Genomic DNA, 17027 nt, shown 5'->3' with positions numbered 1-17027 from the left:
ACCCTGTGGACAGTGCACATACACAACAGGTTTGCCTCAAAGAGAAGATACCACACAAAACTGAAGTTGCAGAACAACAGCCTTCCTATTTTTATTGTGAAAGATGTCAAGACAAAGACGATGCAGAGGCTCTGAATGCTTTGATCTTACCCAGAAGCAGACTCTTACTGTCTTCATAACCCTCCAAATCAAGGCCATTAGTTCAATACACTCTTAACATCTTTCTAAACACCCTACATCAAGGAATTCCTCAGGCTGTCTTTCTTTCAGGTGATACCTGGGCCTTATGTGACTGAGAACAACTGGAATGGTTAAAAGAAAACTCTCCACAATCCATAAAAGACAATGCAAAACTGCAGAAGGTGCAGGAAAATACTGTAATGACTCAGACTCGGGAGGAGGAAATATCTAACTGTGAAACTTAAAGACTTCAGTCTGTTCAGATTATCAAAAAGCTGATTTGATTATAGTGTGAGAACCTTCACAGAGAGAAAATACCCATTATTAAAAGCTCTTTAATGTAGCAGAGAAAGACACAACAGGCACATATGGCTGGAAGCTAAATACAGACACATCCAAATGGGAAAGAGCTTCATGATTTTCGATGCTGCAGGCAATCATAACCCAGTGAGATAAAGAACGTGCCACATCCTCTGCTATCTGAAAAGCAAAACAATGTCTATGCAATATTCAAACACAACTACAAACAGAATAAAGGAATAAATTTAGTAATTTAATGACTTCTGGTACTGATGTGGACAAGACAAAATATCTCTTTAGTCTGAAAACTGACCAGTTTGAAACCAGCTGCCTCCAGTAAACCAAATCTGCCTTGAAAAGGCAATCCCAATGCACCAATGCTCCTTTTGGCCACTATCCATGTTCCATTAATCTAACAGATATCCTTGAGTTATATGTACTATAAACTCATTAAGTGATCCAGCTACTCAGAGTAAAGTTATAATAGGGATTGGAACCCCTTCCCCTACCAAACTGAGGAAACTGTAGCCTCACACCTTGCGTACTCTTCATTTCAAAGTTACCAGCACTGCTGAAGTATCATTTAGCTGTTCATGTGTCTTCATGGAGGTAAATGCGTGACAAATGAGAAGTTAAACATTAATGGTTAGAACAACTGATTGCCACACCAAGGGATCTTCACAGTTTCCCAACAGTTACTGCTACCAAAACCACACAGAAGTCTTGGAAAGAGAACTTCTAATGATGTCTCTTGGCTGTTCCTCCTTATTGTAAGTGCCCCATAATGAAGCCTTGTACAGTGTCACAAGGGGAATGAATTTCTCTAACATCAAACAATAGCAGATTTCATACTCAGGATAACCCCCACAAAAAGACATCAGGGCCAAAATGTAATCCTCACTGTCCTCAGCAGCACACAGCAGTGGAGCAGAGGGCAGAGCTATTCCCGCTCCCCTCCCTAGATTCTGATCCTCCTGGTTTGCTTCTGCCCATTGACTTCTTCCTTGCTCCTCAACACAACCTCTCTAGTATTAAAGCTCTCTAGCGTATTAATCTGCCTCTCCTCATATATTATCCTTTACTTTATCTACTGCAATATTACATCACTTCCAGCATTTTTAATCTTTATTTTCATGGACGCAATCAAAAGCCACATTAGTCAATACACACATCTTAATTTCCAGTTAGTGCCTTCATTACCCAGCTTGAGCTTTTCTAATAGAAGATACCAAACAAATTTAGAGGATACAGAGACTTGACATTAAACCTTACTTTAAATACAAGACTTTCCATGTTCCCGTTATCTTGTTACAGTAACTTTACAATGAGAACATGAATAGTTTGACCTATAGTACCTCACACCCTACAGCATGCCACTGTTTTCCATCTGAACTGTACTTTTAAGCACACACTTGAAGACTATTTAAACCTTAAAAGCACTTTCATGTGTGTAGTTTAATGGTTGTTGTAACTTTATTATCCCATCTGAGATACTATCAATGCAAATGCTTATTGCTATGAATTTCTAACAGTAATACTTATGTGCTTGGAACTTAAGCATATGAAAATGGTCAGGAAGGTAACTTAAGGTCAGGATAACTGGGAACAATCAACTTCAAGCACAAGAATACTGAGGTAAAAGGCCTTTTCAAAGGTATAAGCTTACATCCATGAATTAGAAGCCAACTATTCAATCCTTTCCTAACATAGACCAACAACCTTAAGAACTGCCCTTCATCTCTCTAATACAATTGTCCACCAGATCTTTCCAGATCTGGAAACATCTTAAAAATCCAACTTTTCTGTAACAGCACCCTATGAAAAATGGGTCATAACTGCTCAACAAATTACTGCTAGATCAAGGCAACACTCTAAAAAACCTGATTCTGCAGAAGAAACACATAGTATTTGAGAAAACACTCAAAAGAAACACTACTGAGATTTGTGCCTTAACACAGGAGATGCTAAACAGCTTGTCGGCAATGAAAGTAGGCTATAGAACAGCAACAGAAGTGGAATGTCATTAATAGTTACTTCATGCTTCTCACTGTACCTACCACAGCGTCACTCTTCTAATAAGCCATATTCTATTGTAAATGGTTTATGTTGATACTTACAACATATAACTGGCGCCATATTATAGACCATTCCCGCAGCGTTGTGGTAACCTCCTGGATCAAGGGGAGCTCGTTGGGTATCACTGTTTCATGTTGCCTTAAGAGGGAGAGAAAGAAGTTTGAATTAAGCAGCAGTTTTGGGTAGAGTGGCAGGATCACTTTCAATAAGGAACTCTTGATTACCAAAGACAATTCAATAATGACAGACTTGAAAATAACATTGCTTATAAATTTGGAAGTTAAAATTACAGCATCTTAGAATCATGGAATGGTTTGGGTTGGAAGGAACCTTAAAGCTCCTCCAGCTCCAACCCCTGCCACGGGCAGGGACACCTTCCACTGGAGCAGCTGCTCCAAGCCCCTGTGTCCAACCTGGCCTTGAGCACTGCCAGGGATGGGGCAGCCACAGCTTCTCTGGGCACCCTGTGCCAGCGCCTCAGCACCTTCAAAAGCAACCAGCATGAAAGCCAGATACACATAACCCACAGTGCCCCAAGACCAATGTGCAATTGTTTTCCATTATATTGGTCTTGCAAAGAAAAATTAAGCATGGAAGGCATCACCATTGAGGTTTTGTGCAACTTGTTTTGAAATGATGTGCCATGAAAGTAAGAAACAACAGCTACATCTTTTAATATTTCACAAGTAGGGTACTTAAAGGCAGTTCTGTAATCAGCAAGAAAGATGTCATTATGCAGCAATCTCATGATTAGTAGTTTGATCATTTACATATTTAACAGTGTATAAAAATAAATCGGGCACAAAGGAATTTAATATTTGAATCCTGTTTCACTCCATTTCCTGGCTAATTATTTATTAATTTCACTCCACTTTTTATTTTCCCTGGGATTTGTTGGAGGCTTTTTCCTTGCTTTTGAAACTAAACTTTTCCATCAGCATTAGGAACTTTCACATCCCTGTCCAGCAAAGCTGATCTGACATATAAACATCCAAACTCTAACAGCTGTTAAGCAATGAAAACCAGCCCAAACTGTTTAGTGTCACATGCATAAGGAGCAGGAGAATCAGAAAATGAACAATTCAATAGAACTTCTTGGTAGGTCAGAAAGCAACGCCTGGATAATGGCTTTTAATGAGGAGTCCAGTCTACAACATTCACTGAAGAGGGAATCAAGAAACTAGTTAAATTTCATCTGCATAAAAGAAAGCTATCTCATATCAAAGGCCTCTCAATATACCAAGTAGGAGCCATATGACTCAAGGGCTGAAAGATTAAAGAAGTTGGGAAAACTGAAGTTAGAACTAAAGCAGGGGCCAGGGAGTGGAGGAAGTTAATGTAGGGAATTCCTAGGCCAGGGTGTAGTAAAGGTTATAAAGTGGTAAGTTAGTAAGACTTCTAAAACATGTACATTAATATAGACAAGGTTATGCTTTAGCTCAACTATACAACGCAGTTAAGGGGAGTGCTAGCCAGAAACATAAGGAATGACACCACCTTCAAACTTGAGGTGAGTCACCAATTTAAAGCATTTCCAAAAAGAAAGAGCCACATTTTCCCCATCAGCTCCTTAACTAACTGGGAACAAATGTAAATTATCAATTAATACACCAAATTTACATCTATACAGAGATGTAACCGATTCTCATAATCTTCAAATCCAACTTACCCTTTGCCTTCAACTATTGCTTCCTTAAGATGAATATAGGAGGCAGGAAATATGCCCTTTGAGAGGGAAAGAGAGGAAAAAAGATGTTTTAAATACGTTACATATAACATATTGCATCTATTACCCTAAGATATGCCCAGATGTGTTGCCAGGGCTGCATCTTCTTGAGCATCAGAAGAGTTGTGTTGGGTGTTTTGGGGTTTTTTAATGTATATTTAAGCTTTATTTGCATGTCCTTTCAACAAGCTGTTGTTGCACCCTTACCAAATACAAACTTAAGTGGTTTCAATCCCATCTTCACTCTATTGAAGGAAACAGGAGACATCCCCTGCCAATAAATGGCCTTGCAAAGGGGTGTTTCCTCTCCCCATTCATGATAGTTTGTCACTGTTCTCTAGGTCCCTTAATGATACATACTATGAAAATTAAGGCAGATTTCTATTCAAATTGGCAAAACAAACAGAATCTGACATAGATTTAAGTCAAAAATGACATTTTGTCTGTAACCCAGGTCTGCTGTGTGCTTTCCCTCTTATCTAACCAAGCTTCCTCATGTTATGTACTATGTTCTACCACCAACCTGTAACATTCGTGCTGCAAGCAAAAAACCTCTTCAGATAGAATTGCAAAAGACCAGAACTGCTTTCCTTGAAAATAATGTTCTAAAACAAGAATCCAGAAATACAATAATATTGCCATAAGAGTGTAAGCTCATATTCAAAAACTAACTCAAGGCAAGCTGAGAAAGTTCCTTCACCTCATCCTTTGAGACCGTAGTTCAGTTTTCTTATGGAATCCTAGACTGGTTAGGATTGGAAGAGAGCTTAAAGACCATCTAATTCCAACCCCCTATAATGGCAACATGAAAACATAGAGCCTTAGAAAGCAACAAAAACTGAGGGGTAGAGGCAGTAAAAGAAAGCAAATGCTACGTTTAGCAACAGTCAGACGAATGCAGTAACACGTGGGATTCATTTAAGCCAAGAAGAATGCCTAACTGCTTCTTAGACTGCACAAGACATGCTCATGAAACACACTGCATAAGAGATTTAGTGTATTTCCAAGAAAAGAAGATATCAAAATAGAACACAACAGGCCTGGATAGGAAATGGGTGGGATAAACCACACAGCTCAGCTCTGTACTCTTAGACATGCAGGCGCAACTCAAAATGCACCTCTGTAGGCAAACATTACATTTCAAGTGGTTTATTTGAAGTGGAAAAAGATGCAGAATCAGAAGTCATTTAATTCTGGTTAATTACTACTATAAAAGAAAACGCTCAAGAACTAAAACACAACGTTACAAGCAGTATTTGTGATGTTTCTTTTTATTCCAGCGAGGCTGCTATAACACCAACCCTTTATGTACACTGAAAGCCTACCAACGAGGCAAAATTAAACTGGAAAAGACTATTACCCCTGAAAATCGCAGTGTAGAACCCCATATCACTTTCCAAAGTGCAATTGTGTTTTATGAGTAATACATTACTTAACAGACAGCAAGGCAAAGTGGCAGCCTCTAAACAGATCAATTGGACCATTAACGTTCTGAACTTCTTACTGAGGCAAAGGCAGAAAACAAGCTGATGCACATCAAGTAGCTGTACATATATATGTACAGCTATGTATATATGTGTATATATATGAGTATACCCTTCTTCCTATATGTATTTTCTTCTCTATATAGTCCTCTTATATGTATCCTCTTCTTCCTGTACCTATATATATATATGTAGATATACATATACATATGTAGCTGTATATACATATATTTGTATATATTGCACAAAATAGGTATCCAACACAGATTTTGGGCCTAAAATAAGTTACAATTAACTTAAATTCACATTTACAAGAGGTTGAGGCACACAGGTAGGTAGTAGAGATCAGCGCACACATGGTGAGCCATTCCCATACTGTGCCATAAACACACACCAATATCTCCCTTACGGCAACATACCCAATGCCATGATATGTATCTATCCAAGAGAAAAACAAGCATTCCACTCTGCAACACTCACCTTCTTGGACTTTTTTCGTAGTGTGTAACCTCTGTACCAACCTAGGAGGGAAAAACAGGGAAAAAGCATTAAGAAGGTCATTAATGTCACCTACCAGCTGCCACCTTCTCAGCTCAACAGCACCTTGACATGGCTTCCGATGACATGCACATCCCATCTGAACTGAATTTCTCTGTGGGATTAACATCCTGGCTAGAGCAAGTCATCCTGGAAGCTTTAAAAATCAAACTGATGGAAAACCATGACAAAGATGTCATTTTCCATGATGTGTTTAATCGTCATTCTTTTAAGTGTAATTACAATGTACCACTGGAAAACAAAACCAACTGAAGAGTGTTAAAATCAAACAAGTCAATCAGTACATTTTTGCAAAGTTAAAACCTATGTAAGTCCCAGAAATTACAAGTTTCCAAATGCGGATCAGCTGTTTGTCATCCCAGCAGGAAACAAGGATACTTTGGGATTTATGATCCACACATCAAAACATGAAAGCACAGAGCCCTATAGCCCTAAGTCAGCATGAAGCAGAATGTCCATCCCACAGTACCCCCAAATGCTGCCTCATCATCCAGCCAGTGCCATGCTACCAGGCAGGTGGCCATGTCTGGAAAACACGTCCCATTTATTGTGTCCCTAAGTTCAGGACATCTGCAAGCAATCACCATTACAGCTTTTAGTGTTTCTGCAGCCATCCCATTCCAGTGCGACTGGATAACCAAAGCAAACACAAAGCCCTACAAATGATGGTTGTTTTGCCTCATGGAAGATCCTGTGCCAGGGAAAGCAGATGAGATGAACTTCGCTGTGAGGGTGATGGGACAAGGCCAGGTTGGACATGGGCTTGGAGCAGCTGCTCCAGTGCAAGGGGTCCCTGCCCATGGCAGGGGTTGGAGATGGAGGAGCTTTAAGGTCCCTTCAACCCAAACCAGGCTGGGATTCTATGTTTGTTGCTCCCAGTCCAGCACGAGCTCACTTGCACCCTTTCACTGGGGCCATCCTGTATTCCAGTTTGGCTGTGCCATAGCTCGCTCCTGCCTGCCCAGCACCCAAGGGAACCCTGCAGGTGACCAGAGCTATCCTCAGCTTCTGGAGGACTGAACCTGGGTGCAAAACACCCACTCCAGCACTGCAAGCCAAGGTTTTGTATAGCAAAGCATCCCTTTCCAGACATCAACATGGGTAAGGTTTGGGGCATGGCAAAGCAGAAGTGAAGGCTACAGTCCCACTCATGATAACAAACAGCGCAGGAGGAACACGTAAGGAAGACAACACATGCAGATAAACTCATTATCTGCACTCTGGGACTTGAAATACACATTGAAGTCTCAAGCAGACAGGAGCTTTCAGCCTCTTCCCCAGCAGCAAAAGGTGAATGGATTCATCATCTTTGTGCTGCATCAGAAGCCTGACCTCTGTGATCCTTTGGGTTTGGCTTTCTGCTGTCATCTTTAACCTGGCGTCTACAACCATCACAACTTGCTTCCCTACAGAGGCTGCAATAGCCTCACATTTCACACTTCCATTCCTCCCAGAGGGATATCAATAAGAACTGCTGCTGAAACCACCATGCACTTTCTGGCTCAGGTGCAAAGAAGGCAAAGCATTCCTGCTAGCGCTTCCTCCACAGCCATACACACATTTCAATCCTATTAAAGAACTAAATTCCCTCAGTTTTATATGAATAAACCAACACTTTGAAGTCCTGGAGTCTAAGCTGATAATCACCGTGACTGATCAAACACGCTGTACAAGCTAAAGAACATGCAATCATACGATCTCTTCCACCTCGCTTCTCCCATCCAATCTTCTCTGCTGACTCAGGACATTGCATGTGCACCTGCAGATTAAAGAGCCATATAGGAAACACAGCTCCTCACCCCTGAACCTCTGCTTTCTGTGTAGCAAGCAGTACAAGAAACAAGATAGTGCAGATAAGAAAGCAGCCAAAATCTGCCCTGGAGAACTGGTTACGCTCTTACTCATCATCAGGGCCCTGATGTGGCCAAGCAAGTCCAACCAGGCTCTTGGTTGGCAACCATCACCTAGATGGAGTTCTTGCTGGGTGTCTAGCCTGTAGCTATGCAGTGGGGAGCCCAGTTTCAGAGAACTAGATCTCACTGGTTCAACTGGAGGCACCAATTCTTGCCATGACCACTCACATACAAGGGCAATGGCATTTAAATACATGAAGTCATCTCTAATCAATCACCCAAAACAGAACGACTCTTCTTCTTAATCCCTCATCCATAAGACGGGGACAGCTCTCTTCCACAGCCAGCCAACTGCTCCAAACCAACCCACTCCCTCTCAAACATGAATTACAGACACTGAAGTCACAACATTCAGAGGGATCCTGCCCCTCTGCTGTGCTCTGTGAGACCCCCCCTGCAGCCCTGATCCAGCTCTGGGGTAGCAGCACAAGAGGGACCTGGAGCTGTTGGAGCGAGGCCAGAGGAGGCCATGGAGCTGCTGCGAGGGCTGGAGCAGCTCTGCTCTGGAGCCAGGCTGAGAGAGCTGGGCTGGGGCAGCCTGGACAAGAGAAGGCTCCTGAAGGGGAGACCTGAGAGCAGCTCACACTAAACCATGGCACCCAAGGCTTCATCCAACCTGGCCTTGAACACTGCCAGGGATGAAGCATTCACAACCTCCCTGGGCAACCTGTTCCAGGGCCTAACAGTAAAGAATTTCTTCCTTATATCCAACTTGACCTTCCCCTGTTTCAGTTTAAACCCATCACCCCTTGTCCTATTACTACAGTCCCTAAAGAATAGTCCCTCATCAGCATCCCTATAGCCCCCTTCAGGTACTGGAAGCTGCTCTGAGGTCTCCACACCTCCTTCTCTTCTCCAAGCTGAACAGAATTTACTCTGTTTCTCTTGAGTGATACAACTATTTACTACATACTTACCCAGATACAGTATTTGCTGCATCTGAGAAACAAAGAAACCCCCACACAAAGAAAACCCTCGTAACTAACAACTATGTGTTCCCACAGTATCAGGAATAACTTCCTTGGGAACCCAAACTCCCCACAGCATCACTAGAAATGACAGCTCAATCTCAGCTTTAGGGCTTATGTACTGTTATATTTAATTGCTATTCGCCTTAATCCACCACATCTATTGATCGGATATTCCCTTTTGCCCATTCCACTAAATAATGTAAAGAAACAGAATTAAGACAATAAGGATGTGGCAAGTGCTGATTCAGAACATGGCAAAGAAGTGGTTTGGGATATCTGCTACGAAATGCAATTGCTATCTCCTACAGGATGAAGGGTATTCATGAAGTCATAAGCTTTTCTGTTCAGCTTTCCATGTAAGGTTCATATTAAGAGTGACAGAAAGTTTTCCATCTAAAAACTAAATTTGCCTATAATCCTACCCAATAAAAATACATTAATTTGACTGGCAACATCAACGACTCTAGAAACTAGCTTCATTTTTCCTTTGGCTCCTGGAAGAACAGGAACTTGAAAATTTAACAGTACAATCATAGAATCAGAATGGTTTGGGTTCAAAGGGACCTTAAAGCTCATCCAGCCCCAACCCTCGCCACAGCCAGGCCTGGTTGCTACACTAGACCTGGTTGCTCAAATGGGTCTATTCATTTCCAATCTCTTAACTCCTGTAAAATACAGATTGGTTTCAAGAAGCCCTTTACAGGACCTGCACATTGAATTAGTCACAAAAGGTTTTTCCTGCATTCAGAGAAATAAAGCAGGGTTTGATTAAAATTTAGAAGATTAAAAGGTTTCAGTAACAACAAAAAAATCCAAAATAAGCTTTACACATAAATAAAATAACAAATAGTATTTTAAACACACAAGCAAAGTCCATCTTAGCAACCACTTTCAGTACATGGTAACACGATATCCTACGGAAACATGCCTGTTCTTTAAACAGGTCTTCTACACTAGCCATGAGACCAAGCCCTCCCAGTTTCTCAATATCTTCCCTTTGCAAAGAGCAGAGCAACTGAGCAAGGATTTATCATAAGCTTTTCTTGCAGACTCAGATGAAAGTAAGGCCCAAACCAACCCCTACAATCTACCACTTCAAAGCCCACGGACACCAGGAAGTCTTCAGAACTACTCCTTACTTAAGAATTACTGCAAAAATCTATTTCAAAACACTAACAATGCTACAGCAGGATGCCAAGAGCAGAATACATAATACAGCAGATACCTATGAGAAAAGCCAATCTTTTTTTTCCCCCACAATCTTAAATACAGGGAAAGGGAAGCAGAATCAGAGATGCTCAGGAAAAAGAAGGTATTACTAACTCCTCAAATGACTTTTCTGTTCATGCTCATATTTAGTTGTGGATTTCACAGCATCACAGAATGGTTTGGGTTGGAAGAAACCTCTGGAGATCATCCAGGTCCAACCCAGACAGGTCCATCCAGAGCAGCTTACATAGGAATGTATCTAGGGAAGTTTGGAATGTCTTCAAGACAGGGAGATTCCACAACCCACTGGGCAGCCTGCTCCAGGGCTCTGCCACCCTCAACTTAAAGAAGTTCTTTCGCATGTTGAGGTGAAACTTCTTGTGCTTTAGTTTATGGCCATTACTCCTCTTCCTGTCACTGGGCACCACTGTAAAGAGTCTGGCACCATCCTCCTTGCACCCACCTTTGCACAGGACTCAATGATCTTAAATGTCTTTTCCAACCTACATGATTCTATGATTCTATTATTAGGGTATTTCTCTTCAGCTTGGCCCATCCCATCACAGCCTAACACAACCCTGACATGGATGGGATCAATAGCAGGGAAGTTCCCAAGCACACATCCGGACACCATCACACATGGTCTGAAACCTCCTGGGGTACAATCTACACAAGTCCCATATAGAGAAACTTGAAGATCTAAGAGCTCAAAAAATTACCTAATAACAGCAGCTCTGTGAACAAAAGAGATAAGAATTATGGCATCTAATTTCCCATCACAGCAGGTACGTAATGAGTAATCATTGTATGAAATGTTTGGAAGAACATTGACTTATTTGCATCTCTTTTAACATGAACTCATCCCATGTGCTTGAAGCCAAACAACCAGGAGGGTGTGAAGGGCTTTATTATTCAAGTCAAGGGGAGAAGTGAGTCACATCCACTGTCCCACTTAGCTGGCAGCAGTCATCATTTCATATGGTTTCATGTACGCTATTCAGGATTCAGAGCTTCTCCCACATTCATTAAATAAATCTATTTATATATTAAAAGTACAAAGCTGCACAATATTTAAATCATTCCATTTGCATGTGAATTTTTGCATTATTAGACTTTTATTAGAGCATATAACATCAGACAGAGGAAAGATTACTGTGCTTCAAGTGAAACTTGGCAACTTGAGCTCTGTAAGAAAATGCCAGCCTAGGAATAATGACAAAGTTCATTTGCACAGTGATGAGTGGAGCTTGTTACTTCTGTTGAAATAGCATTGTTTGTTCCAGTAAATATAGCAATAAAAACCATCCTATTAAGCCAATCTCTAAACCCAAATTTATCACACAGAGGTACCAGAAGATCGAGGCCTAGAGAAACAAATTAAATCCATATATTAAAGTAAATCACATTTCCACAAGACAAAATGTGTTACAATACTTTCAACTATGTTTAGTTCTATGTTCCTTGTACCTCTCCAAACTGCAGCATGCCGTAAAAGCCTCAAGTCAAGTATATAATGCAAAAGCTGTATTTTGCCTGGCTCTGTCATGGATCAAGCAAGAGCTGAAAGGTGTTATGACAATCTTCACCTTCCGTTGATTATCAAACTCAGCATTCAAATTTCCTTTGACATAGATCAACAAGGAAAGATGTTGGTACATGTGATGTTTCTATCTACAGCAAAACAAGCAAAGCATCTGACAAGCCCGAAGTCAGTCCATGGCACTGTAACTCATGTACCCATCTTATAAGAAAGATATAAATAATTTAGAACCCAAGCAACTTTCAAATTCAGATGAAGCTTCTTTTAGCAGCTCTTTTGAGCCTGCTTGAGGAGCTCAAGCAACCTCTTTCATGCATTACCTGAGGGCATCCACAAAGCATCTATCAATGCTACAATTGACCCATACAAATAAAGCTGTGTGAACATCCGTCTTCCATAGAAAATTGAATGGTTATTCACCAGATATTGACCACATGCATCTTCATTCCCATATAGCATTGGTTAATTCTTGGTTCATTAGGAATAATATGGTTTGCCCTTTAGCAACGAAGAAGGTAATTCATCACCTCATAACTCCAGAAGATAAGGTTACAAACAGAAAAGGAACAAGTACAAAGCCAATGGTTTTAAATGCAGGATTTTCCAGCTTACCTTCATATGTCTCTAGGATGTGCACGGTGTCACCTATTTGTAAGGAAAGTTCATCTGGTCCCCTAGCATCATAGTTGTAGAGAGCTGGAAAGAGGAAACATCACTGTTAGCATACACAAGACAACAGAACTTCCATGGTTCTTGTTTCTCCACTAAGTGTTTTCATTACTGCTGGTTGCCAACCACCACAAACGATTTTGTTCCCAAAACTTCAGATTAAAGTCCTTTAATCCATTAATAATTCACCTTGTGACAAGTCTCAGAAAGCCACAAATCCACTTATGAAGCCAGTCCCTCACTCCATTTATGATGCTTTCCTTCTTCATCATAATATATTCAATTAAATTTATTGTACTTGCCCATCTCCCAGTACTTTGCATCAATTTTATGCAGTTCTGCAATGAACTGTGCTCTCTTCCACTGTCAGCTCAACCACAGAAAGCCTACAAAGTGTCTTTACAAAACTCAAATGACCATCACTAATATTAAAGAACGATTTCTCAGCCACTTCATTAATTCACTGCATGCATACTATATTAAAAACTGATTTCAGCATTCCTGAGTGCCAGAGGTAGCTACATCAAGCCACTGTATTCATGGGACAGACTGGTCCTACCCCCATTTTATAGCATTAGAATAAAGTTATTGTACTTCATAATTCATTAGCAAGCCCTGAGAGGATCCACAACCTCCAAATTCACCAAATGGGTTTGTTTCCACAAACATTTCTGAGCTGCTCCAGTCACAAGCAGGGTGAAGAATGACAATAAAGAGAAACCCCATTGCCCTTTCCACTGCTGAATTCAGAAGCAGCTTAGAGTCCTACCAACCTGTATGAGCAGCAAAAGGGACAACACCTGAGAGACCTGAAGGACCTTCACACTGCACACTGGAGAGCTAAAGCAAGACAAAGGACTCTAGACCAAGAGAAAAGTCTGATTTGTTCAGATGTATCTCAATAGCAAACCTTACTGCCGTCTGTATTCCACAAGTGACTCCACTGTAGGTCATGAGTTGGAGCATCTTGGAAGAGGCTCAATCCCAGTGCTCAGACTGCTGGACCACGGAGTAACTTAGGAGAGAATAAAACCTGGTTTGCTTTGAAGAAACCAGGTATATACTACAGGTACATACTACAGAGGTAATGCATGAGATACACTACCAGAGATAACACATTGCCTCCCCTCACCAATGAAATGACAACATGACCTGGGCTGGAGCAATCCCAGCACAGCTACAGGTTGGGCAGAGAAGAGATCCAGAGCAGCCTGAGGAGAAGGACTTGGGGGTGTTGGTCGACAAGGAAATGAACACGAGCGGCTTCAGTGTGAACTCACAGCCCAGAAAGCAACTGTATCCTGGGCTGCATCAAAAGCAGCGTGACCAGCAGGTCAAAGGAGGTGATCCTGCCCCTCTGCTCTGCTCTCATGAGACCTCACTTGGAGTATTGTGTGCAGTTCTGGTGTCCTCAAAATAAAAAGAACATGGAACTGTTGGAACAAGTCCAGAGGAGGCCACGAGGATGATCAGGGACTGGAGCACCTCCTGTATGGAGACAGCTGAGAAAGCTGGGGCTGTTCAGCCTGGAGAAGAGAAGCTGTGTGGAGACCTCAGAGCAGCTTCCAGTGTCTGAAGGGGCCTACAGGGATGCTGGGGAGGGACTCTTCATTAGGGACTGTAGTGATAGGACAAGGGGTAACGGGTTCAAACTTAAACAGCAGAGGTTTAGATTGGATATAAGGAAGGAGTTCTTTACTGTGAGGGTGCTGAGGCACTGGAATGGGTTGCCCAGGGAGGTTGTGAATGCTCCATCCCTGGCAGTGTTCAAGGCCAGGTTGGACAGAGCCTTAGGTGCCATGGTTTAGTGTGAGGTGTCCCTGCCCATGGCAGGGGATTGGAACTGGATGATCTTAACGTCCTTTCCAACCCTAACTATTTTATGGTTCTATAACCAAACAGAAACCACAAAGGGGTTTCTGGTTTTCAAAGACCTGGCTCATAAGAAAGCAGAATATTTGAGTACTGCTCTCTTCAGAAGAGAGTAAACTACAGCCAAAGGGAAGTAATTCAAAGACCACTCCTCCATGCCCTTCCCAAAAGAAAATCTGGAAACTCTGAGCACTGAGATTAGCAATGCCCAGGAATTTATCTGACAAACAGCACTGCAAACCAGATTTGGTTGGGAGAAAGTATTAATAATCTGAAAAACATCATAGTTGGGACTCCAAAAGCCAGACTGAGGTTTTATATAGAGCAAACTCTAAGAAATAATATCTTCTAATATCAAGTAGGGGCCTTATAGAATCACAAAATGGTTTGGGTTGGAAAGGACCTTAAGATCATCCAGTTCCAACCCCCTGCCATGGGCAGGGACACCTCACACTAAACCATGGCACCCAAGACTCTGTCCAACCTGGCCTTGAACACTGCCAGGGATGGAGCATGAGACTTCAAACCCAGGAGGTCTTACCCACCCCATTTTCTCCTATTCCCAAGCAGTCCTAAGCAGCAGGCTAAAGCCCATATGACACAGAAGATGAACAACATAAATTGCATCCATAAGAACTGGTAACTGGAAGAAAACACTCTCCTGACCTCAAATCTGATAATCCGTTTAGCCCCAAGTGCACAAGCAGGAACATCCAAGCAGGCACGTGAGAAGGTTTAATCCCACCACGAGGATGGGGCACAGTGCCCAGCACTGCCTCCAACCATGGCCATGACCTCCTTTGGAACCTCCAGGAGTTACTATTCATTCTCCCCAGAAGTTACCAATTCCAGTTTAAAATGCTAACAACAACCAGTACGTGATGGGTTGCCTTGGTCCTGTTCTCTGTGGTACTCCTCTTGCTTGACGGACTATAGATGTATTCCTTTACTTTTCAAGTCTGAGTGTAAAAATGGAACAAAGAGATAGAAATAGCAATATGGAAAAGAACACATAGTCCAGAGTGTAGGATTATCATAAGAGGAGACTTCAGGGTGAAAAGAATAAAATCAAATGCATCACAGAGACTAATATTAACAGTATTTAAGTGAAGACTTTAGAAGCTAATATAATTATATTGACATTCAAACAAGCCAAGGTGGTTATTTCTGGTTTATGGGGTTGAAGTTTCTCATTATTAACCCTAAATCCTCCCTACTAGGTATCTGGTGCAGAATACTTCAAAGCCATAATGGCTATTCTGCAGAAGAGGAGGATTCTTCAACCCAGTCCATCTCTTCAACACCCCCAGCCATGCCTAAAGTCAAGAGTGGGTGCTCAGCATGACCAAAAATGAATCCAACTCAAGTTTCCTCCTTCAGGACCCCAACAAGCAACCCCACTGCCTTGTACCAGATATTCCTATAGGGAAAATTCACATTATGACAGATTCAAACCCATCCTGTACTCAATTCACACTTTAGCTCAGCATTTCTCCCACATTTAAATGCAGTAACACTAAAGATCAAAGGCAGCTATGAATAAAAGACATGAGAATTTACATCTAAAGGTTCTAACTGGTGTCTCTCATAACAAGGAGGGTCCCGGAGCAGGAGCATCACTGTAATGACCAATTCATTAGACAGAAGATGACAAACAGCCATCAAGTGATAATAACTGCCCACAACAGCTCCCACTGACCTGAACTGAGTGAGGAGAAATGGCCATGAGGGAAGATTCAGCTTTAAAGATGCACATATGTGGAAAATGTCAACAAAACATCCTCGTTTTGGCTTGCAGCAGCACCGACAGATCATGAAGCAAAGCACCAAACTATAAAGTGCATTCCACCCCTGTGATTACAAACCAAGGCTGCAACTACACTGCATACTCTGATGTAAGCTAGCAGATAACTCCCTCTCGGGGTACTTCTTTATGAAGAGTGATATCAAAAGATGCTATAACAGATCAAATGTTAGATTGGAGCAAACAACAAGGCTGTAATTAAAGGAAATGACAGCATTTGGAGGAATAAAGCATGAAACTGGTGCTTGTATTTTGTCTGATCAACTGTATTCACAGGCATCATTTTAAATACTTTAAAACCTGAAGAATAACTTACAAGTTCTTATTACTTTTAATTAAGTTTTGCTTTATTTGGACAATCCACGTCTCAGAGTGACAGACTTGCTGCTTGGAGAGCTCAGCTAAATGAAGCATTAGGAATATTTACATTGGGTAAGGCCAAGCCTCCCCATCATGCTTGAACTGGGAACCAGGGTCACTGTTTTAGCAAAGAACTTAGGAGGCTGTGTAAGTCAGAAAAACATTGGCTACTACATATATCCAAGATAAAGAGCATGGTTACTCCAGCATCACAAGATTTATGACTAAGACCCAGTTAACCTCACAGATAACAGTAACAGAGCATCCCAATGCTCTTCAACCATGCACAGTATTTTCCTCTCTTATAAACTTCAACTAAACAGACACATTAACCTTTCCTATTGCAACCAAACAAATGTCATCCT

At 41.6% G+C, this 17027-nt stretch overlaps 1 protein-coding gene across 2 annotated transcripts in view; it reads right to left on the bottom strand.

The window, feature by feature from the left end:
- Window positions 1–17027, bottom strand: part of DOCK1 (dedicator of cytokinesis 1) — a 367459-nt gene that overhangs the window by 333755 nt on the left and 16677 nt on the right. For both annotated transcript variants that reach the window (XM_034061789.1, XM_034061790.1), the window contains exons 2-5: window positions 12570–12653; window positions 6247–6287; window positions 4226–4281; window positions 2598–2694 (exon numbers count right to left, since the gene is read on the bottom strand). In XM_034061789.1, the coding sequence (XP_033917680.1) occupies window positions 2598–2694; window positions 4226–4281; window positions 6247–6287; window positions 12570–12653 (278 nt within the window). The remainder of the gene's footprint in view (window positions 1–2597; window positions 2695–4225; window positions 4282–6246; window positions 6288–12569; window positions 12654–17027) is intronic.

This window comes from Melopsittacus undulatus, chromosome 4 (genome assembly GCF_012275295.1).
Source record: "Melopsittacus undulatus isolate bMelUnd1 chromosome 4, bMelUnd1.mat.Z, whole genome shotgun sequence".
Classification (NCBI taxonomy): Eukaryota; Metazoa; Chordata; class Aves; order Psittaciformes; family Psittaculidae; genus Melopsittacus; species Melopsittacus undulatus.
This window is presented reverse-complemented; position numbering and strand designations above follow the sequence as displayed.